This window comes from Tripterygium wilfordii, chromosome 10 (genome assembly GCF_013401445.1).
Source record: "Tripterygium wilfordii isolate XIE 37 chromosome 10, ASM1340144v1, whole genome shotgun sequence".
Classification (NCBI taxonomy): domain Eukaryota; kingdom Viridiplantae; phylum Streptophyta; class Magnoliopsida; order Celastrales; family Celastraceae; genus Tripterygium; species Tripterygium wilfordii.
This window is the reverse complement of record NC_052241.1, coordinates 3909084-3932217: the sequence shown is the minus strand read 5'-3', so window position 1 is coordinate 3932217 and position 23134 is coordinate 3909084. Positions and strand designations below refer to the sequence as shown.

At 37.6% G+C, this 23134-nt stretch overlaps 4 protein-coding genes across 7 annotated transcripts; 2 read left to right on the top strand and 2 right to left on the bottom strand.

Annotated features, from left to right (window-relative positions):
- The first annotated feature begins 2566 nt into the window (after window positions 1–2566).
- On the top strand, window positions 2567–5358 carry LOC120006975 (protein trichome birefringence-like 6). The gene is made up of 5 exons (XM_038857102.1): window positions 2567–3469; window positions 3630–3822; window positions 3927–4117; window positions 4576–4734; window positions 4829–5358. The coding sequence occupies exons 1-5, from the start codon at window positions 2745–2747 to the stop codon at window positions 5145–5147; spliced, it is 1587 nt and encodes a 528-aa protein (XP_038713030.1). The 5' UTR covers window positions 2567–2744; the 3' UTR covers window positions 5148–5358.
- A 599-nt stretch (window positions 5359–5957) lies between these two features.
- On the top strand, window positions 5958–8163 carry LOC120006976 (F-box/LRR-repeat protein At3g26922-like). The gene is made up of 4 exons (XM_038857103.1): window positions 5958–6059; window positions 6154–6990; window positions 7079–7222; window positions 7498–8163. Exons 1-4 carry the CDS (start codon window positions 6009–6011, stop codon window positions 7807–7809), a joined length of 1344 nt encoding a protein of 447 aa, XP_038713031.1. The 5' UTR covers window positions 5958–6008; the 3' UTR covers window positions 7810–8163.
- Window positions 8164–8700: 537 nt separating this feature from the next.
- LOC120006973 (histone-lysine N-methyltransferase EZA1-like) lies at window positions 8701–17363 on the bottom strand. Of its 4 annotated transcripts, none has more exons than XM_038857099.1 (17): window positions 17260–17362; window positions 16654–16755; window positions 15789–16063; window positions 15027–15188; window positions 14046–14130; window positions 13766–13921; window positions 13596–13643; window positions 13446–13517; window positions 12099–12751; window positions 11649–11799; window positions 11233–11453; window positions 10789–10920; window positions 9828–9915; window positions 9647–9694; window positions 9443–9571; window positions 9205–9282; window positions 8701–9140 (listed from the first exon to the last, which is right to left on the bottom strand). In XM_038857099.1, exons 1-17 carry the CDS (start codon window positions 17296–17298, stop codon window positions 8949–8951), a joined length of 2631 nt encoding a protein of 876 aa, XP_038713027.1. In that variant the 5' UTR covers window positions 17299–17362; the 3' UTR covers window positions 8701–8948. The 4 variants fall into 4 exon arrangements, 3 of the variants coding, with proteins under 3 accessions (XP_038713027.1, XP_038713028.1, XP_038713029.1); XM_038857100.1 differs by having other exon boundaries at window positions 17287–17330; XR_005470119.1 differs by lacking the exon at window positions 8701–9140 and having other exon boundaries at window positions 9247–9282; window positions 10789–10937; window positions 17260–17363.
- Window positions 17364–18678: 1315 nt separating this feature from the next.
- Window positions 18679–20602, bottom strand: LOC120007261 (DELLA protein RGL1-like). Its single transcript, XM_038857463.1, has 2 exons — window positions 20164–20602; window positions 18679–20030 (listed from the first exon to the last, which is right to left on the bottom strand). The coding sequence occupies exons 1-2, from the start codon at window positions 20600–20602 to the stop codon at window positions 18679–18681; spliced, it is 1791 nt and encodes a 596-aa protein (XP_038713391.1).
- Between the last annotated feature and the right edge of the window lie 2532 nt (window positions 20603–23134).

Here is a 23134-nt window from a genome sequence, read left to right as displayed (position 1 = left end):
ATCCGATGGTGTATAATTGTCATATCTTTTTCATGTTAAATTTAATTTTTGTTTCGAACAAAAAATAACTCGTTGGATTCATTATGATGAATGATATCCATTTATGATTTTTAAAAATTTAAATTTTTGTTGCATGAAAAAAGTGTTATAGCGGGGCCTGTCGTATTTTATTACAATAGACCTTGCCACTCTAACTCACTAAAATATTCATCTACGTAGAGTAGGGGTGACAAAAAAATCAATTCCAAGTCGGATAACATCACGTGTTTACGAAATATTTACATGTCCGGACCCTTATTCAGATTGGATTTCGGACGTACTTAATTGACCAAATTTGAATTGGTTTAAGTCCGAACAAGTAACCTAGACAATACCTAATTCGGATTAGGGTTTCAACAAGTAAATTAGACAAGATTTATGTGTTTTGTCCCATACCCAGTTTTAAACCGGATAAAAATTTTGTGTTTCAACTCGGATTTTGAATATATAACTTATGTCTAAACTTGACTTAATCTGAATCAGATAAATTCTTTCATTTAGATCGGACAAAGTTTTGTCAGCTTAACGTTGAGTGAGATCAACGAGTCGATCCTATCCATAATCCTACATGAACTAAGCACCACGTATCTAAAATTCCAAATGGACTAATTTAATCCATCTTTAGCAACTTCTTGCTGTCACTGACAAGACTTAGGGTCCAGTTCATGATAAGGTGGTGCTTTTTTTTTTTTAATTTTCTTGAGATTAGGTGGTGGTTACACTAGCCCATAAAATGCATGACCATATGACAATCACTTCATTAGATTTGCCAGAAAAATAGTATGTGATCCACGTATATTTTAATGATATTTTATTTTACCAAATTAAATACAAATGTTAAAAAATATTATATGAGATATTTTTGGGAAGAAAAATATTTGAGAACTCAATTTATGTACCCATTTTACTCCATTCATACGAAGAGTTGAATGTTAAGTGAGTCTTACGTGTATATTTATAATCAATCAATGACTAACGCACGTATATACCACATATAATCGAGAGTAAAATGAGCGTAATAAATTGGGGTTCTATAACATATTAGCATTGTTTGGCAAAGAAAAAATACTTGAGACCCACAATTTATGACTTTCATTCTACGCTCAATTTATATGAAGTATTGGATGTTAAGGAGTCCTATATGTGTATTTATAACGGATGACTATCCATGTATCATATGATTACAAATGAGGCTCAATATGTAGCATTGCTATTTAGGGGTGTCCACGGTACGTTTGTTTCAGTCGATTTTTTGACATAAATTTAACTAATCAATCGATAGGTTATTGACAGTTTAATCGATTTTTCGATCGATCATCAATAACAAATATTTAACAATAACCGATCAATCGATCGGTTTGACGATCGAGTCGTTTTGAGTCGATTGTTTTTGGACAGTCCTATTGCTCTTGCCCAATTAGTTATTTGAGCACAATAGTATTACAATCTTAATTACTAAGGATATTTACGGATTTACCACTACCTTTAATGTTAAGATTTAGAAAATTCTCGTCATAAACGCCCTGATGAGAACCACACCGGCCCACAGCCACAGAGACCAACCCCCCTTGCCAACCAAAGCCCAACCGACGCCCTTACGGGCCGGCTGTAACCAAGGCCCATGGGCTGAATCCCATGAAAACCTTGGCTGGTAGGTTGAGAGGACCCTGCGCTTATAAGCTAGGTTTGGTCCTCCTATTTTTCCGATGTGGGATCTCAACATTCCTTCCCCCTTGGGGGCCGACGTCCACGGCGGCTACGCTCACCTGGCGGCTGCACTCGCCTGGCGGCTGCACTCGCCTGGCGGCTACGCTCGCCCTTCAGACGGCAGCCCTTTCCCGGACGGTAGCCCTTTCCCGGACGGTAGCCCTCTCCCGGGCGGCAGCCCTTTCCATCAACGGACGCTCTCAACGAGAGCACCAATGATGAGAACCACACCGGCCCACAGCCACAGAGACCAACCCCCCTTGCCAACCAAAGCCCAACCGACGCCCTTACGGGCCGGCTGTAACCAAGGCCCATGGGCTGAATCCCATGAAAACCTTGGCTGGTAGGTTGAGAGGACCCTGCGCTTATAAGCTAGGTTTGGTCCTCCTATTTTTCCGATGTGGGATCTCAACATTCCTTCCCCCTTGGGGGCCGACGTCCACGGCGGCTACGCTCGCCTGGCGGCTGCACTCGCCTGGCGGCTACGCTCGCCCTTCAGACGGCAGCCCTCTCCCGGACGGTAGCCCTCTCCCGGGCGGCAGCCCTTTCCATCAACGGACGCTCTCAACGAGAGCACCAATGATGAGAACCACACCGGCCCACAGCCACAGAGACCAACCCCCCTTGCCAACCAAAGCCCAACCGACGCCCTTACGGGCCGGCTGTAACCAAGGCCCATGGGCTGAATCCCATGAAAACCTTGGCTGGTAGGTTGAGAGGACCCTGCGCTTATAAGCTAGGTTTGGTCCTCCTATTTTTCCGATGTGGGATCTCAACACGCCCACAAAGCACCAAAAAATTGGCAACTCCCTTGCTCCACGGCACGAGCGAACAAACCTGCTTCCCGCATTACATGCTACTCGTCCCTCTCTGTCAAATGTCCAAGTCTGTCTCTTTTTCACAAATTCAATTCTTTTCTTCCGTCGTCAGTCTCATTCACATGAATTTTCTTCCACAAACATCTCCTAATTTTCTCAGACAGTCGTTTTGAAGTGTAGATGGAGAGGCAGAGGAGTTTCACATTGAAATCCACGAGATTCTTGGTATTTTCCTTCACAATATCGTCTTCTATCATTTTCCTCACCTTCTTCTCCTTCTGGGTTTTCAAATTTAACCCTTCGATTCGTCAAGAAACCCATCTTGGACTCAATAAATCCTTCCGCAATCTGGGTCTCACTCCCTCGACTGTGCAGGCATTGACTGGTTTCACTGGAAATTTCTCCGAGATTTCGATTTTGAACGATACCTATTTGAGTGTACATCGAAATACTACTCGGTATGCTGAAATTTCTGTTTCTGATGGGCTTGCACAGCAGAATGAGTCAAGAGTGTCTGAAGATCAAATCCCGGCCGTGGAAGTTATGCTCGAAGCTTCACCTGAGAAACTTCAGGTTTCAGGCGGTGAAGCGGTTGAGGATGTGAAGAGAGAAGCAAGCTCATATGAGAAACTTGAACTATTGAACAGTGACGGGAACGAAGAAAGGCATAACAGAACTACTTCAATTGAGAGAATTGGAGGTCCAAGTACTGGGAGTATAGTAGAGAGAAGGACAGGAGACTGTGATATTACCGTAGGGAAGTGGGTCTATGATGAGAGCTATCCTCTCTACACAAATGGTTCCTGTCCTTTCATTGATGAAGGTTTCAACTGTCAAAGTAATGGAAGACAGGATCTAGATTATACGAAGTGGAGATGGCAACCACGAGACTGTGACATTCCCAGGTAAACATTTCTTCATCCAATCTTAATACTATTTACAGAATTGGATTTCAGATCTGGCTTTCGTGATTCTTTTCCATAGAGACTTAATTTGACCAAGTCACAAAAAAAAAATATTGATATTAACAGAATTGTTTCTTTTTGGCTTGGGCTTGTGCTGTAGATTCAATGCTCCAAAAATGCTGGATTTGATCAGAGGAAAAAGGATGGTTTTTGTTGGTGATTCAATTAATAGAAATCAGTGGGAGTCTATGCTGTGTATGTTAATGGGAGCGATTAAAGATCCAAAGAGGGTTTATGAGACTCGTGGGCGCAGAATCACTAAGGAGAAGGGGAATTATAGCTTCAAATTCGTGGTAACTAACAAATTATGCAGAAAGATATTGTTTTCTGCGCGTTGGATATTTGAGAACTTTAGTTTAGGGTCTGAAGTTCCTGGTTTTTGAGGTTGCCATTGCAGGATTATCGGTGTACTGTTGAATACTATGTGACCCATTTCTTAGTTCATGAGAGCAAAGCAAGAGTTGGGCGGAAGCGGGCACAGACCTTGCGAATTGATACTATTGATCGTGGCTCATCAAGGTGGAAAGGAGCCGATATTTTGATCTTCAACACTGCACATTGGTGGTCTCATCACAAAACAAAGGCCGGGTTAGTTCCATCATTTAACTGATGCGCTTCGTAACCTGAGGCCAGAATATACTATTAGATATGTTTATGCAGTGTCGTATCTGAATTCCGTTTGGTTAGAATGTTTTCAATTTCATTCCAACTATCTATAGCCATTATAAAAGCTTATATTATATATTGTGTTTGAAGTGCATAGGATTTTTCTTGTATAGATAAAATGGAGCTCTTTAATATAATTGAATAGGAACAGTGGAAATTATTGGGGGGAAGAAGATGGGAAACATTGGCTGTCTGGTTGATGAACCAGGGGCAGTTGTTTGCAAATGTCACAGGTGACTGAACTTTATGAAGGGATCGTCTACTTGTTCTGTATGGCTTATTTCCCCCAGATTGTCCATGTCAGTTCAGTAATAACTCACTTTGTTGGTGATCCTTTTGTGAGGTATTATGTGCGTAATCTAAAAAGAACCACATTGCAGGATCAACTATTACCAAGAAGGGGACCAAGTTTATCCCCGGCTCGATGTTAAGACAGCATTTAGAAGAGCCTTGATGACTTGGGCATCATGGGTTGACAAACACATAAACCCAAGAAAAACTCAAGTTTTCTTCCGAAGTTCATCGCCTTCCCACTTCAGGTTTGTCTTATTTATGCTTCAATAATAAACTAAAAAATTATTTTCTTTTTTTGTTTTTGAAGATTTGCTGACCAGACTATTATTTATCCGATAGCGGAGGTCAATGGAATTCGGGTGGACATTGTATGGAAGCTAGTCGACCCCTCAATAACACTATAAGCATCGGCTATCCTGAGAAGAATATTATTGCAGAGGAGGTTCTGAAGCTGATGAAAACTCCTGTCACGTATTTGAATGTGACGAGGGTTTCTGAGTTTAGGATCGATGGTCATCCATCTCTATATGGGAGAAAAACAGGAAAGTCTTTGAGCATTCAGGACTGTAGCCATTGGTGTCTTCCTGGTGTTCCAGACGTATGGAATGAATTGTTGTATTTTCATTTGCAAACTAAACAAAGTAAAAGTTTGCACTAGAAGTGGTTTTGTGTTTCATAGCTTAATTGTCATGTCATTCTTTCAAGCTTATTGATCTCTTGGGGCTTCTTGTATTCAGGAGATGAAAATGTCTCTGATTTTTGGAAATGATCCCGAAAAGTGGTGTAAGTAGGGAAGTATATTGTATGAGAATTATTAGTGCAGTGTTAAAACTATATTGTATGAGAATTATTAGGGCAAATGTTAAAACCGTGAGGGTCCTATGTGATGATTTGGTATGCCATGTCGCATGTTGATTTGGTATGTCAAAACCAATATTATTATGACATTTCATCGGTTGTGATGTCAAATTATGAGTGGATTTTCATCTCCAACTACACATGATTTGACATCAATCTCCTATGAATTGTTACAATATTATTGGCCCTAATACACCGTGTTAGTATGTGACATAATGTACTAGGATCACTGAATATTTTCTCAAAAGCAAGTTGGCTTTTGTTGTAGGAAAATTCTTAAGCACTTTATTGAGAGATGAGGACGAAAAATGTTATTTTTGGAAATAGAACTTGAAAGAAAAAAAAAGATGGGTTCTATTCTATGTGCCCCCAAGATGGATGGGAGGACATACGTTGCTTTTTTCCTCTTCAAGTAGAGATTGTTGGGCGCGGTTGGAGACTGGGCTTGTTTTAAGATTGATAGAGATAAAACTGGGTTGGCTAAAACACTTGAAAATGGGCCGCTTCTTGGTAATGGGCTGACCACTGAATCCTGATTAGATAGTTGGTTTTGAATCTGATCCACATATAATGCTTTTGGGCTCAGCCCAGATCTGTAAGTAATGCCAAAAGAAAGAACACTAGAGTTTTCCCGGAGAAACCAGAAGAAAGAAGAAACTCCATGCCAGCAGCAATGGAGGTGCAGCCAAGTCATTCTGAATCATTTGACCAGGTAAACAAGAACAAATATAAATTATGTGCTTCTCTCTATCCTTTTTAATTAATATGTGTTTCTCGTGGTCGTGGATGGATATACGTATTTCCAGAGTCGAGAGAGCGTCCACGGTGAGGAGGATCGGATCAGTGAATTGCCTAATGAAATTCGTGTTTCAATCCTGTCGTTGTTGCCGATAAAAGACGCAGCAAGAACCAGTGTTCTCTCTCGGCGATGGAAACATCTGTGGAGATACTTCACAGGCAATTTGTACCTGAGTACCTTGAACTCAACGATATGGAAAATCGTGAGGGAAATGAAATCACTGAAAGTCGAAAGATTCCACTTCATAGGGTATGTAAATTCCATTTTGGAGGTCCTTCAATGTTCAAGTTTGGATTCATTTCGAGTTCGTTTCGATTTGAACGAGCGATCAAAACGATATATCAACAGTTGGGTTGAGTTTGCAATGACAAAGAGGGTTCAAAGGCTGGAGCTTGATTTCACTCCTTTCTTCTATGCAAAGAAGCTCTACAGTTTCCCTAAACTTCCTGGTATTGATTCCTTGAAATCCATTACTCTGAAATATGTTAATGTGAGTGGAGAGCTTGTAGAGTACTTCATGTCACAATGTCCTTTGTTGGAGAATTTATCTGTGGCCTTTTCGGAGAAATTAGTGAATATGAGGGTTGTGGGTGATTTACTCAGCTTGAAGCGCTTGAATGTATCCAATTGTGAAGAATTGGAAAGAGTAGAAATTTGTGCCATAAATCTTGTGTCTTTCAGATATTTTGGAAGAAGAATTGAATTACATATTCAAAATGCACCCAACCTTGTCGATTTATCGATAGGCGGGCGATTTCAGGAGCTTGTTGAGTATGTTGTTTGCCCACTTTCTGGCTATCTTGCTCAGATACAGATTCTTACTCTAGGCATGAACATTTTAGAGGTGCAATTGTGTTAGATATCTGTTTTCTATGGTCTAGTTTTATGCTCTGTTGTCATTGGTGATGCTATTGACCTTTTTTTTTTCTCAGGAAGATTTGGAATTCCCACAATTACCAAAGTTGACAAATCTTCGGCAACTGAAATTAAGAGTCTTTGCACCTGATGGGAAATGCCTCCTTGGCTTAACATCTCTGATAGAGGCATCACCTTTCTTGGAGAGATTTACACTGAGGGTGAGCTTGCATTATGTGCTTTACTTTTTAAATGTCACTTTAGTTTTGAAATTTTGAAAATGGCATTGAAGCATAGTGGTTCACACATTGCATTATTTTTTTTGCGGGGGTTGCGGGTGTATTTCACTTCTTCCTCCAACTTATTTTCTTGAGTTCCTACCGTGTTCTTTGGTTTTAAGTTAGTGGTGTCTCTCTTACTATTCATAGTGGCTCTTCATTTATTTTTTTTCTTGAAGACTTAAACATCCTTGACATTGCTGTTTTGCCATTTTTAGTTTGTAGGGAGTGGACAATGGGGTGGATCCAGGAGACAAAGAATGGTGAAGAAGTCCATGAACTATCCCAATAAGAATCTCAAGGTGGTGGAAATAGTTGGATTTGTGGGTCATGCAAATGATATGGAGCTTGTCACTTACTTACTTGAAAGTGCCAGCATGCTGGAAAAGATGGTAGTTAAACTCTCTCATCCATTTATATTTGGGGCATCTAGTGAGTGCATGGAAGCTGAAAAAGAAGAAATGGCAAGAAAGTGTTCCCTGAGACTAGAGCCGAAACTTCCACTGGGAGCTAAACTAGTTATCTGTTAATAACTTTGGACACTTTGGAAAAGTTGGCACATTCTCTTGAGTGCTAACCAGAGAACTAGCTACCCAAGCCAAGTGCCTCTTTTCAAGTTTTTCCAAAAGAGCCCTCTTTTCTTGTGGGTGTGTTTTGGACTCCGGAGTAGTTGTTCATATGCAGAGGATGTAAAGGCACTTATGTGGACTGGATTACCTTGTGCTTGGTTGACCGCCTCATGGCAAGTTGCCAAATCTGCTTATGGTGACACCCTTTGTCAAACCCTAACCCTGTGGATGTATGTATGAGGTCTAGTAAACTGGAGTGTGAATGTGTGATTCAATTTCTTCTTACTGATATTATTGGATGGCATTGTATTGTAACCGGTATAAGTTTCCATCTTAGGCTCTGTTTTTTTCACGAAAAACACTCCCGGAAAATTGCCAAGGTTCCTTGGGGATTCAATATCCAAAAATGTTAAATGTATCCCAATGATTGTCTTAACTATTTCAAATGTTGAGATAAATATACATGATTTATGTAACATGTCACACATGATCTATATGAAATCATGTGCGCCCATCCCAATATTTGAGATAACTGAGATAAAAAACAATGGGATCTATAAGATTTTGCAAACGTAAGCCTTGAGGATATTCTCATTTTCCAGAACCTCCGATGTCCACTGCTGCTTATGCCTCCTGACATTCCTCTATTGTCATGTCTTAGGGGGCTTGGAGGCAAAAAGAAATGAAACCACATTTGAAACTCTTAAATGTCTTTTTGATAAAAAACAAACAATATCTATAAATAATTTCATTTATTATCATCACTATTGTATATAGGTCTATTAGATTTCTGCCAGAAAAATCTCCAGCTTATTGCTAAATTAAATCACAAAGTTTAATGAACACATCTTCTGAATCTACGGTTTGGTCCTATATTTTATTCACCATTAGGCTATCACCAAAATGGTCATTATTGCTTGACATCTATGTCTTTAAAAATAACTCAACAATAAATATATAAATGCTCCAGGAATTGGTACTGGCTTACCCACAATGAAGATTGCCTTCATCGTAGGCGACACAAGCGAGCCAGTAGAGAATACTGGCAGAAACAGGCTCTGAAAGTTTGAATATAAATCACAAACATTGTCAACAATTCATCAATGCGATTGGTGCTTCTTTGCTCTACCTTGGGACACTGAAGAATCATCTCTCTTGGAACCCTCGGGTTTCCGAGCCCATGCAGGAGCTTCATCAGGACCATAGCGATAGTCATAGAACAGCTCTTCACCAGCTTCAATATGCTCATTGGCAAAAATGCCAACTCGATGATCTCCGGCCACAAGCATTACCTAAACAAAGCCAATATGTTAACCAACAATAACTGGCACCATAGGAATAACCGAACATGTATACCTTGGCATAGCAGTTAGGGTTTGATGAGTGGTTTGCAAATTTCAGCTTGTCTCCTTGACGATAAGCATCAAGAACATACTGCACAGAAAGCAGTAGCTTTAATATCTCAATTCACAACTCTGATGTTCTTGTATGCTAAAGAAGTCACGTTTTGAACCAAAATATGTTGAAATTTATGTAAATTTCCAATCCAACAGCTGGCATGTCATTGTCCGCATTGTAAATGAGTATCACCTACCTGATCATTCAAGTCAAAAAGGAATGATGAATTTGCAAGATCGTATGTTTTTCCACGCTTATCTGCTTCTCTGTGAGAAATCAGTTCACCAGTGTACTCTCCAAGATAATCATTTTTGTTGACTGGATTCTGCAATCAGATCATGCGTTCGTTAAAGTACCATTGTCAGTCAACTAATGAAAAGTAATAGAAATTTCCACTTACCTTTAGAAAGGCTCCCCATCCAGCAATGTCGGACTTTCCCAAGAGGATCTAAAGATTGGAAAACGAAAAGGGGGGGTGGGGGGGGGGGGGGGGAGAAGGAAAGGGGAGGGAAAAAAAAACATCAGAGCACAGCTTTAGGTTAACCATCAAATTTTTGAAGAAAAGTTTCCAAAGTGCTCACCCTCTGCTGCTGCCTAAGAAGAAGCCGCATATTGCCACATTGCCCATCACCTCGCCTGGTTGGCTCACCTAATGAACCATCTCCACAACTGCATGAAAGCATGGATTACATAAAAGCAATGCCAGAGATGAAGTAACACTCCAATAAAAAAATGATTTGTTCTCTAATCAGGGAACAAGTGACGCTCAACACATGAAAAACTGGGAAAAACTGAAAGATTTCATTGAACCACATACATGACTGTCAAAAATAGGATATAACATACTGTGCATATATGAATCGTTTTGTAAGTGACTGATACGTTTTCAAACTACTCTCGACAATAAAAAGAGATAAGAATGATTAAGAACTCATCCCAGCCCCACCACCCTTCCAAACCCTAAGAAAGAAATCAGCCAAGGAAAGAAGAAAAGGAAAATGGAAAGTATGAAATGAAAAACCTCCATTAAATTAACACACCCCCGAGCATGAGGACATACATCTGTAAACATTCTCAACTCTCCATGGCCCTAACGAGTAACAAGCATAAATAATATGATTAAATCCATGTACAAATGCACGTGCTGGCTACCAACTTTAGCAGTAAGACTTAATCCACCAACCTGAGCTGATGTGAATGCCTAAAATGTCTCACATCCCAGAGAATGTGCTTCTCATAAATGCATCTGAAATGCTTGGTCTTACTCTTATACACGATAATATCATATTATTCCTCCATCAATCTTTAGTTAAATACAGCGTCAGAGTCTGTTTCTGATGAATTTTCAGTTGTTAACTAAGATACTCTCTTTTTGATACCAATGTAGCACATATATGTCCATTCTAAAATCCGTAAGGGAAACCAGAAACCGCTTGAAATCCATGATTAGCCATATAATTAGGGGGAAATACTTTTAACATGGTGTTCCAAACATCTATTACACTAGTATTCACAAAGTAAGCATGGAGAGAAATTTAATACCTAACCCAGCAGTTTCGACAAACATCCGGATCACATTCACGTCCAGCAGCAAAACATGGACACTGTCGGCTTCTGCATTGACTTTTCGCACAGTGGCATCCCCGAAACCGGTTTTTACAACTCTTTGAGCACCTGGAGAATTGTAGCTCCTTGCATAATTCAAATTTTGATAGCACTCAAAAATTAAAAGAGGTGAATTTTCTCTTCTATTGAAATGATTCAAAAGACTAGCCAAAATAAACAAAGCGATCTTGTAATCCAAGACATCAAATAAATTCATGGTTAACAAGAAAAAATAGATGGGCAAATGATTAAGGAATTCAACATATCTCAAACTCACATATTACGCAATCTAGAATAAACTTTAACCATGAGGAATGGAACCTAAACCGAAGCGCATTGAACATACTCAGTAATACCTAATCGAAATGCAATTCAACATACCCGCAATATTTTTCACAGCATGTTCCGTCAAGCATACAAGGGCATTGTTTTCCACACATAGACTGGCATCCACAAGGGGAGTACTGCTTACATGACTGGCTTTTCCCATCAGCAATTCTTTTCCTAAATGAGGGATGACCTGCAGACTTCCGGGAATATTTAAGCTTTCGTGTTCTACCCCTTCTACGAAGTAGACGTGACCTTGTTGGCATCTCTTGCTCCTGAAATAGTAAAAAATTAAGATATATAAATGGCATAGATGTTGCTTCCCACAACTGCCTGTGAAATTTAATAATGCGAAGAACACAGACATTCTTCAATATATTGTGCAAACAACAAATAATCTCTAAATGCCATTAAAAAAGGCCATAAGACTTTTTAAAAGAAAATGAAAGGGAAATTATGATAATACACACCGTATTATCTGTTTCACTCTTCCCACATTCTTCCAGAGACAAACTTGGTGCAAGAAATCTATGAGGCACTGTAGCTCCACTGCCACATATGTAGTTCGAAACTTCTACGCAAGTCTTCAAGCCCGAGAGCAAATTCCTGGCTATAAGGCAACTGCAAAAGCGTAAAGCTATATGAAGTAATAAAGTGGAAACATATACGTTAGAACACAGAACCGCAAGAAAAATAAAATAAAATGCAAAATAACTATGTCTGTATCAAGTATAGCATATGCTTTTGGAGAAGTGTCAATTATGAAGGGATCCTTGGATGAATAAATAACAGGTCTACAGATTCTATTAAATTACATGAAATCAAGAAAAGATTCAATATTAATTCTCAACCATAATTATCAATGTGCATCAAAGACTATTTAAGCTGAGGAAAATGTAGCAGAAATTGGAAACCCATACCTGTTTTTCCCGAACATCTCCACTCCCTTCAAGAATAATTCTTTCTCAATAGGTTTCCAATCAGAACCAATTGCAATCCCACCAAGATCTCCTCCTGGAGAAGAAGAAGATGAATGTGGTTCATGAACTTCTGTTACGTCTTTGGCTCCATCTGTGGTAACATCCATGCTTTCCTTCAACGTGTGTTCAGTAGATTCACTTACAGTGTTTCTTCCAGTTATCTGAAGGTCAACATTTTCTATAACACCTGTGGAATTGTGATCCAAACTTGGCTTAGCTTCACTAGCTGCAACAACTACATCCAAAGTCAATAGTTTCCTCTGTCTTTTACTCAAAGAATCCTGAAATTCCTTTGAAGAATTTGCTGAAGTATCTTGTGCAGCATTAGCATGTTGTATGATCTTGCGTTTTCCCACATATTCTCCAGTGTCTTTTACCTCTGCAGTTTCATCCAAGTTACTATTAGGATCTTCATAAGTACTAACAGGTGTCATTGTTTCTGCAACTAGTGTGAAGTTGGTCTCCTCCGCAGCCTTTGGCTTGTCCGCATCACTGGCCACAATAATCCTCTTATTCTCTTCTAAAGCCGTAAATTTTGTTCCACGCCAGTCACAAGTAACTGAACCTTCTAACAAGTTTTTCACAACTTTTACCTGCAAGCATATACATGGGCATGGAACTGACATGACATGACATGACAAGACATGACATGACAAGACATGCAGAAATCGCAAAGAGATACTGATTTCAAAACCATGAGGCAGGTCCAAGAAGCAATAGTCAATATACCATGCTAATTTCGAGATCAAATTATGAACCTGGGTACATGTAATCACTTGATCCGCGCAGAGATTCTTTTTGCCAAATGGCTTAGGGAAAGTGCAGAGAAGAGTTTCGCCACATGGTTTACTAACACGAGATTCAATGAGGGGATGGAGGTAAAGACATGGGAATTCCACCTTTTGAATAGGCAGAAAAAACTAGAGGTTGTAGAGAGCATATTAATCCACAAAATTCCATGGACGAAACTTCTGCATAACTGTTGTCAATATATTTTCTTCATTTTCACAAGTATTTTTAATCCTAAACTGTTGTAAATATGCCTCATTTGATTTCAGACATTAACTGACAAGATTTTACAAACTTTGCCCTGTAAACAATTTGGGATTTCAATAGAAAGATGCTTGACATGTTTTGAATGATGTTAGCAGAAAGATCACAAATCATCATACAATGAAGATTAAGGAACTATATATAACTTAGAATATTAAACATCCAAACCTTAATTTCAAAATAGATATATAAAACATTCATCAGAATATATCAAAAATAATAAACCACTCATACCTGGAGGTAACACTGATCACTGCAGGGTTTTCTGTCATCTTCGTATTCAGACCAATACGTCTGCTTTTCACTCTATCAGATGCATTATAATAAGATTGATGGTCAAAAAGACAGATAAAGTTGTAAAAAATGAAGAAATCTGCTACTTACAGGATTGACCAAAGTTTGAGAACAGCCATGCAGTCGACAGTCAAATAACTGTTGGATACAAATAATAAACGCATTGAAATGGTGCAATTAGAAATTACATCAGAGACTGTCAAACTAATAATATTCTAAAACAGATAATCTAAGACTAGAAATGGTCAGAGACTTAGTACCAAACAACGACGACAAAAAAGGTTATCAAAAGAGTCTAGACCAGCGCTAAGGCTCTTATCCAACATAATGCCCCTTTCACTTCCAGAGTCCCCAGAATCTTTGAAGTTCAAGTCAAGTTTCTCATGGAATTTTTCCTTAAGCATGCTGTAACGCTCCTGCAAATTTCAAATACAATAAGCTCTAGCAAAATGGGAAATAATTCAGAAAATTTAAACTATGAAATTTAAAAAATTGTTAGTGATGGAGAAAATAGATTTTTTTTATGCTAATCCAGAGTACCTCGATTTCTGTACTAGTGGCTCCAATAAACTGAGTCACAATGTTCAGTACTTGCTCATCTAGGCCATGGTCCTCAAGAGCCATCCTGTCAAAAGTGACCAGCAAAAATAAAAAACACTTGAATTGGCATTGATTGAAGATGGACATCACTAAGATTACACAATAAACATTTTTATGGTAATAGCATTTCACTTTGCTGGAGAAACTTCGTTGCAAGACCACACATGGTAAGGTAGCTCCATAAGTAGTAAATACTAGAACAGGCACACTGTCAATGAAATTGATCTCAAAATATTACTACCGCAATCTTTTCACTTTCATGAATTTTAAATTTGACCCATTCAGACTCTCAGTAGTTCCCCCAGCAACAAATTTCAATAATTAGAAATAGGTCTTCCACTTATACTTCTTTAAGTTGAAACTCCGGAATTCAAAATTTTCACTCAGTATTGCAACACCGAGTTTTTATAAGCCTGCTATAGGCCCCCATGATGTATGAAACTCAATGGTGGACTATTAAGAGACAATATGCTTGAGAAAGAAAAATATGATGTCTTCTGTGCAGCAACACAAGAAATGATATGATAACAAACAAGTTTATTTAATCTATGTAGTGCTGAAGAAAGTCAATATGACAATATGAGAGAAAATCATCCAGCATGATTTGGGCATGTATGACATACAAATGTTGGTGTGAATGAATAGGAGATACTAAAAAGAGAAGAGGAAAGCCAAAAAAACACATAGATAAAGTGATAAGAAAGCACAAGAATGGCAAAGGTATATCCAAGTGATGGATTCCAACTAATTTCTTACAGATCATGTGACCGGCCTTGAATTGTTTGGGGTTGAGGCATTGATGATGTTGATGAAAAATGCAGTAGCACACATCTCATAGACATAGTGGTAGTAGCTATAACATAAGTTTCTTCAAGATAAATTAGATATGATCCTAGCAGTCTGGTATCAATTTATTCTTACCATAGAATACGATCTTCCCCATCAGTAAATTTGTGTTTTGGTTCTTCTGGTTCTACAAGATCTTCTTCACTGTCACTACAAACAAGTGCCTCACTGCCATGCTGATCATAATAAATGCGTCTCCTACCAACGATAGACTGATCTTCGGCCATTCTCTGATTTCTGTGCTGTGAAAATCATATTTGAGATAAGAAAGCAAACCTTCATACGAAACAAGTGGAGGGTAAACCACAAAACTGTTCAAACACATCAACCCCCCCCCCCCCCCCCCCCCCCCCCCAAAAAAAAAAAAAAAAAATTTTGGGAACTCCCTATGCACCCAGTCAGTGCAAACGACAAATAACTCAACTTGCTGATATCAACTACAGCTGTTCGTTAATAACGATTAACAATTTTGTGTGAGGAAAGTGTAATGACACTGCTTACCCTGCATATATTATGCAAATTACATTTTATGTCATATTATGAGGCTGCATCACTTGTGTTTTTCTGGGAAAAAATACCCATGCTCTAAGTCCTTAAGCATTGGAAATGTATACAAGAATTTGAAACCTAATTAATGCTATGTGCATCTGGAACAAATGCATGATAATTGGGGCCTTAATCAAAACTGGCTACACAAATTGAAAAAGGCAACAACTAACCACTTAAATCCAGGTCTAAGTTTCAATTCATAGGGAGAGCACTTGACACATAATGAATATGTCCAAACTAATTAAAGGTCAAGAAGGAGATATAGAACTTGCATTCTTAATCACATACCGATCCAAGAATATCCAGGTAGTATACGGTGGTATTTTCTCAATATAAGGAAGATTGATACTGGCAGAGTATATGATTTCATGACCATTGATAACGTGCCCATCTCCTGGTCCTTGAGTAAATCCACCATACTTGCAGAGTGGATAATTGATTCTTGACGAGAGTATTCTCCCATGTGCACTACAATCTGCAGATAAAACATCATTTCTTGATGTTGCCAATATAAGCTGGGAAACATGAGTTTCTAACTTCCTCTTGTTCTTCTCAACTTTTTCCTGCATGAATTATTAACATTGCATATCTATCAGAAACTAGAACAACAGAATTCGCATCCCTTTAGAATGCATAATTTGACTGATAAAATCAATTATGATATGCACTTAAACTTTCCAATCAATATGAAGTCTGGAAAGTAGATCCTCATAACAGAGACAAATAGACCTCGATTCCAAGAAGTAAAAAAAGGGGGAAAACTTCTCTATGGGAAATTTATCTATCTAGATAAGGCAAGGACTAAATTAAATATATATAGCAACAATTTACAGAACTTAAATTTCCACATAACCAAGCACTGGCAAGGCAAGTTGTTTTAGGGTGATAGTCAATTTCTTTTCCGGAAAAAAATTATTATGCTGCTACATGATTTCTTGCACTTGCTTCTCATTTGACCAAAGTAAAAAAAATAAAATAAAAAACTAAACTCAGATTTCATTTCTCTGTGACAGAAAATAAATTTTCTGTAGATAAAGGATTAAAAAGAAACAACAATGTAACTCCAACTACATTATTTAAGAGGCATTGAAATGTGGTACCACAAAAATTTAGAACAGGAAAACAAAGTAAAAGAAGACCAGATTAGACTCACTTTTACTGTAATAATTCTCTCTGCTTGAATTTGCTTCTTAAGCTGATTTAGCTTGTGAGAAAAGTTCACAACGCCCTCATTTGATTGTTCTCCATGCGATTTCTGGAAATATTGAATCAGAGTTTATAAAAAATAGTAACATTCATTAACATAGCAAACTGTAAAATCAGATATAGTCACTAACAATCACTAGTAGATCAAGAAAAATCATAAATAATTATTATTATGATGTATTATTCCTATAGCTATATTTAACCTTGCTCGGCAAGCCCTAGGCCTCCCCAATTCCTTTCAATTCAGATATAAATTCTCAACAACCAAACAGGGGATCAGGTCAACAAAACAATAACTAAAACCCAATTCTCCCAAACATCAAAAATATCAAAGCAAAAGGAAAATCATCAATTTCAAGTTCAATTATGCAGTGTAAAATTTAAAAACAAGGGAAAATCAAGAGATATACTAGTAAATACTATCTGCGATAAGAGCGAATCATCGACAAATTTCACTACTAAAAAATTTGAAAGAATAATCAAAATTGTCCAAAATAATAATCAAATTCAACATGGAAAAGCTATAGATGCAGAGGGAATCAATCAATCGAACTCTAGTTTTGGAGGAAGAGTCGCTTGCTTTGGACACCATTCTTACAGTGCCGCTCTGCTCCCCGCCGCGACACGATCGAAGAGAAAAACGAAGTTTAAAAGACACTTACCATGGGTTGACACGTGTAACAACAAAGTAATCAACGAATTTTTTGTTATTGAGTTTTCCTATTAAAACTAAATATATTGTTAAATTACTTTGGTTAGATGATGGGATATTCAAACATTAATTAAAGATAGAAAAAAAAACTACAAATGATAAATTTTTTTAAAAAAAGTACATACAAATTGTGAAAATCAGACCAACGAAAGGTGGTTCGATTGACAATCGGTTATATTAGACATATGTGTACCTTAGATCAATGAGAAACATATTTCTTAGTGATATTGCAAAAAAAATTATGAAAATTAGGATTTTTTTTTTACAAAACTTTAGTGAAGAAAATGTGTCATTTCATATTCTATCTCCCTCATCAAAGGATTTACTATGGACTACATAAATTTATAAGAATAATCAATGATAATCCATCACGTAAAATCTACAATAAATTTTAAATATGCTATATGTGTAGTATACCCACCTATATTAGTCATCTTAGATCTGTATGTAATTTCCCCCCATCCTTTGTAACCTTCTAAAAAATGTATTGAATGAAATATATCATCAAAGTATCTTTCATTAAAAAACAAATTGATGCAATTCAATTAAGTTTGTTAAGAAAAAAAAAATTAACAAAGTGTATTGAGATTAGATTTTACCTTGTCTTGCGACTCACTGGGATCATCCTTGGGTTCCTTGTCCTCGTTTTGTTTGTATGGCTGCAATCTCGAACTCATCCTAATCACTCTCTACTAATGTTCTCAAATCAATACTCAATCATATGTCTTTCAATTAGCCGCTCAAATAGAATACCTAATGTTGAGTCAAGGAGCGGCGCTCATTGCAAGATGCTTTTTCGGCGTATGCCTTGACGAGATTAGGTTAAACTTGATGCATTCGTTCATATTTAAACAATTTTTGAGAGGTGGTATTTTTTTGGGTAAGTGGTATTATACCTTTTTAAACTTTTAATGACAATCTTGCATAATACCTTGGCTAGAATATTTGGAATCAAGGGATTAAAATTGTTCACTCATTGAAATGAATTATGGATCCCAGTCATCCCAGTAAACAATCATATATCTTGATTGATGTGCATCAAGTTTTATGGACCCCTATACTTACATCAATCAATGGTTAAGATTAATTATCCAGATGACTGAGATTCATTTACCGGGATCGCTAATATTTTTGATGAATTATATAATAAAATTAAAGAAATTGAATTTTATTCACTCATATATTAAAGAAATTGCGACTTATTTGGTAGTTACCTCAATATTAAATAATAAACAAAAAAAGCAGAAAATAAATATCCAACTATTTTGGATTTTGAGAATTGTTATTCTTAGAAAATGACCTCCATCTCTCTCTACCGAACTTCCAAGCTGTAACAGAGTGCAATGGCGTTCCTTTCCACCCAACAATCAAACCCTTGCCGTTGTTGTGAAGATTAACAGATCTTCCACACGGAAACTGCTTCGCGACCAAGCTCGCTTGGTACAGAGACGATTCGCTAAAACCTACTTCTACCATCTTAAACCTAGCGAAGAACGTCCTCCACACCTCCAATTTAACGTTTCGAGCATGTCTCTCGCTGCCCTCCATTGCTACTATGTTTCGAATTCCACTGCATAAGATCTCTTCGTTTCTGATTCTGTGTTCATCTCCGCTATCCATACATGTTTCGAAAGCATCAAAGTAAGCACTGTAGAAGAACAAGACTTCGATGAAACGATTCACGAATGAAGGTGAATTGTGGTTCGCTTCGACCTCTTGAATCACCATTATGAAAGGATTGAGGTTTTTGATCACTCTCATTAGATTTTCCAAGCAAATTGGCCTGGAAAGCAATGTTCTCAGAAACAATTTGGAATGGATAGCTAATGCTTCGTCGTGTCTGATTTCGAACATGTCTTGTCTGATGTCGTTCATGTCTAGGACATAGACAGCCTTGAATGAGAATGGCAAGTCCATGGATTTCGCGAAACTTGATAGTCTCTGCCCGACGTCTTCTATCAGATGACTTTTCTCTTTTGATCCGATTGCAGTAATTCTAAGTAGCTGGACTGGGTTCTGTTGGCGCTCACCAAGTGCTTGCATAAATGCCGTCCAATGAACCCCACTCCTAATTGCAAGATCAATCAAGTGAATCCTTTTAGCAGATCCAACATTTTCAATCAAGGATTGAACTGTAGTAAATTGCATTACTTGACTGAAAGGAAGCTCTTGGTGATGCTTTAACATAGACAACTCGTAACCCATCCCATCATTTGATGATATATTCTCCTGAACCAGATATGAGTTTTTTGGGAAAATTCCAGTCTCTCTGTCGATTCTCTCCCGGAGTGCAACAGAGAAGTGGTGGACGATTCTCTGCACAGAATTTCCCTGCTGCGATGCAATCCACTCACAACGAGACAGCAGACTGCTTGCTCGTTCAAATTGTTGAGAACCAACCTTCTCTGCTGCATTTAGAAGAAGATGAGTGAGCTCCACATCTCTTGTTTCCTCTTCAGACAGGCCTGATAGAGCGTGCCCAAAAGGGTGCATAAGCATGGAGTAATCATCGAACATCTGGTCGGAAAACTGTATGTACCTTGCTCCAGCTATTCTCATGATTTCTTCCGTTGATATCTTCTTTCCATGATGTTCATTGTTGCTTGTGTTACCTGTAAAATATAAGAGAGTGTCATATTTCTGGTATAGTGAAAAAAGGATCTTGATTTCTAATTCTAATAAAAGAATTGATCTACAATTACAAGTCTAGAGAAAACTAACACAAATAGGGAAGTTAAAATTTACCAGACTGTTTCCCCTTCAACTTCTTGACACCACTTAGGTAATTTCTAAGGAGCTCTAGATTTAATAGAGAATATGACGGAGGAGGGGTGATTTCATTTCCAGGTTCTTGATGATCACTTTCTGTTTGGCTAGTTAGAAAATTTGTGGTTTTCTGGGTCGGTTGTGGTTGTGGGAAAAATTCAAACGACTCACCCAATTGTTGAATGAATTGGGAGGGTTCTTCCGTGGCTCCACTTTCTTGATTTAAAACACCATATCCAGAACATGACGTGGAATTCTCAACCTGTCGTGCTAAATCTTCAAAAAACAGGTCTTGTTTTCCTTTCAATGCCACATTCTCTTTCTCATAATTTTCAAAAGGAGGATTGTGATCACCTTGAACTTCAATGGTGAAATCAAATGGTGTGAGAGAGAACATATCATGACTAGCCTCAGCCATGGTATTAACTAACCAAAATTGTCTCTCAAAATATATATAATATCATCGATATTAACTAGTAATACAAACAAGGTATTAATAGTTGAGATGGGGTTAAAGTACTGGTCAGTAAAATAATATATATATATATATATATATATCACACACAGCGAGGATTGTGACTGATGGTTATTTATCCATATTGCCATCACAATCTGCAGCCTGCATGAATCCATTTGAAGGCGGCTTATTGGAATAACCGAATAGCACAATAAGGACGACTCTTGTATGCATGTCTTGTATAGTTGTATGATATATACTTAGAAATATATCCGACATGTTTTCATAGCTTAAAACAAGAAGGGAGCAATTGGAATGGCATGGAATTTTGTACATCTTATGCAGTCCGAATCTACAAAGAGAAATAGAGCCAAAAAAGAGTAGACAGAGAGATTACTGCCTTAGAATAGTACATGATACTATGATAGAATGAGACATGATTTACAGACCAGTGCAAAGAGTTGATGATAGAAGACGGAGTAGAAGAGGCCATTTTGTGGGTTAGAGGAATCGAGGGGGGAACACATATGCTGTGCGACAGCCTGACTATAATAAGAATGCATATTTCTGTAGTATACCTAAGATATGAAAACACGATGATATTCTTGGATTTCCAATGAGTTCTAGACATAGATATTGAACAGAAAGGACAACTAAATAACTAGATTAATAAAATACATACATAGATATCAGACACAGATTTTGAACAAAAAGGACAATGAGATAACTAGATTAATAACATACATATATAGATCTCTATAAAATGAAATGCACGTCCATCTTGCTTTGGAGTCTATATTCATTGATCTTTCAGTTACATAGAGTTACAATAAGACTGTTGAATCTCTTGGTTCTTGGCTATTCCATCTTCAATTGAAGAGAACTTATGAGAGACCAGGGTGTATAATATATATACATACATACATAGAGAGAGAGAGAGAGAGAGAGATGTGTGCAAGGCATACTTTTAGATTAATTTTGAACAATCAACCTGTGCACCTGCTTAATTTTTGCTCATTTTTTCACATTTTCTCTTTGAGAATCATACAGTAGTAGGTTAAAACATGATGCATAACTTATTTTTAGACCAGCTAAAAGAAATCAAGGATACATGGTAAAAGTAATCAAGGATAGATAGTGTAGGTCATTAATTAAGTACTTTAACAGATATGTGCCATCTCTGTTCTATGTTTTGGCTGTTGTTTCCTCTTTTTTTTTTTAAAATACCCCTGTGAGATATGCTTCTCATTGGAATTAGTTTCTGCGGAACAAAATCTACATAAGAAAAGAGAATGCTAATTTGTTTTCTTTGAACACTAGTTATTCTAATACAATGACGTACTTTAGTTGCACACCAAGGCAAACAATTGCCGGCTCGCATCTAAAAGCCAGAAAAGCAATTACTTTGTATATTACGCCAGCATCAAATTTTCCCTGAACCAGAGAGCTTGTAGGGTAGCATGTAAACAAATATTTTAGGACGTGAAATTTTTACTTTTTCAAATCTATGTTAACTGGTATTTGATTTGGATTTCTTGCTTGGTCACAACGATTGTTTTAATTTCAAATCAAAGTGTTGTCTTTATTGGTTTGGATATTTCTTACTTTCTCAGTAACTCTTTGTTTTGCTGCAATATTGCCAGAACATCCCTTTCAAAGCTGGAAGGTCGATAGAATCGAAGAAAACAACAATGGGGATTGCATTGTATTCATCTAGACAAGCCTTCTTCCCTAATATGGTTAGACGACCAATAATATATTAGTGGTGAAAATAAGCCCAATGCTTTGGCAGGCCTAAGATAAAGTGCCACGGGCAAGTCTTCTGAAAAACTAACTACATTGGACCTCTAATTCAAAGTTTCTTTAGTGAATGGGCCGAGAGAACTAAGAGAAATCCTACCCAGTCCATTTACAACTACGACGGGAAATCATGGGCCTTTTTGAACCATGTAAATCCCGATCAGCCTCCCCAAATACCTGATAAGAGTTGAATTTGGTTAAACAACTACACAGCCTAGATTTCTTTTTTTTTATGGCACAAAGACTATAATAGCCCGAAATAATGGCCAGGGGGAGAGAGCCACTTTCTAAAAATAGCAGTAAATAAAGAAAATAAGAATTGAAAATGCATCTAGATTTTAAACCCGATGCGGCTCATTTGGCCAGTTTATCGGTCCAGACATTTGAGTGTTTGTTAACTTTATGAGCGAACCGTAGAGATATGTTCTCCAGCATGCTCCTGGACTAGAAGATAATTGGAGAGATTGTCCAATCTTCGATCCCACTCCACAAGAAGCAACCTTGATGACAATTTAAGATATTTCTTCAACTGAATGGTAGTATACTTTAATTCGTTAAATCACAATGGTATGTACAATTATTGTATAGCCAATAAAAGCAATTAAACGTCAATAAACTGTTTGAGAAGATATGATTTGAAGTGTTGAGAAAAAAAATATAAATTCAATAAGAACTGATGAAAGTATGATTCTA

Bases quoted from the DNA above. Each gene is read 5' to 3' on its own strand.
- LOC120006975 (XM_038857102.1), top strand. From the start codon at position 2,745: ATGGAGAGGCAGAGGAGTTTCACATTGAAATCCACGAGATTCTTGGTA. The intron at 3,823-3,926 runs GTAACTAACAAA...TTGCCATTGCAG, and splicing joins ATTATAGCTTCAAATTCGTG to GATTATCGGTGTACTGTTGA. The intron at 4,735-4,828 runs GTTTGTCTTATT...TTTATCCGATAG, and splicing joins TCATCGCCTTCCCACTTCAG to CGGAGGTCAATGGAATTCGG.
- LOC120007261 (XM_038857463.1), bottom strand. From the start codon at position 20,602: ATGGCTGAGGCTAGTCATGATATGTTCTCTCTCACACCATTTGATTTC. The intron at 20,031-20,163 runs GTAAATTTTAAC...TATATTTTACAG, and splicing joins GTTGAAGGGGAAACAGTCTG to GTAACACAAGCAACAATGAA.
- LOC120006976 (XM_038857103.1), top strand. From the start codon at position 6,009: ATGCCAGCAGCAATGGAGGTGCAGCCAAGTCATTCTGAATCATTTGAC. The intron at 6,060-6,153 runs GTAAACAAGAAC...ACGTATTTCCAG, and splicing joins ATTCTGAATCATTTGACCAG to AGTCGAGAGAGCGTCCACGG. The intron at 7,223-7,497 runs GTGAGCTTGCAT...TGCCATTTTTAG, and splicing joins TGGAGAGATTTACACTGAGG to TTTGTAGGGAGTGGACAATG.
- LOC120006973 (XM_038857099.1), bottom strand. From the start codon at position 17,298: ATGGTGTCCAAAGCAAGCGACTCTTCCTCCAAAACTAGA. The intron at 9,283-9,442 runs GTAGGTGATACT...CTTTCTGTGCAG, and splicing joins TTTTTGACTTGAATGATCAG to TATGTTCTTGATGCTTATCG. The intron at 9,141-9,204 runs GTATACATGTTC...GGCTTTGTTTAG, and splicing joins ACCCTAACTGCTATGCCAAG to GTAATGCTTGTGGCCGGAGA.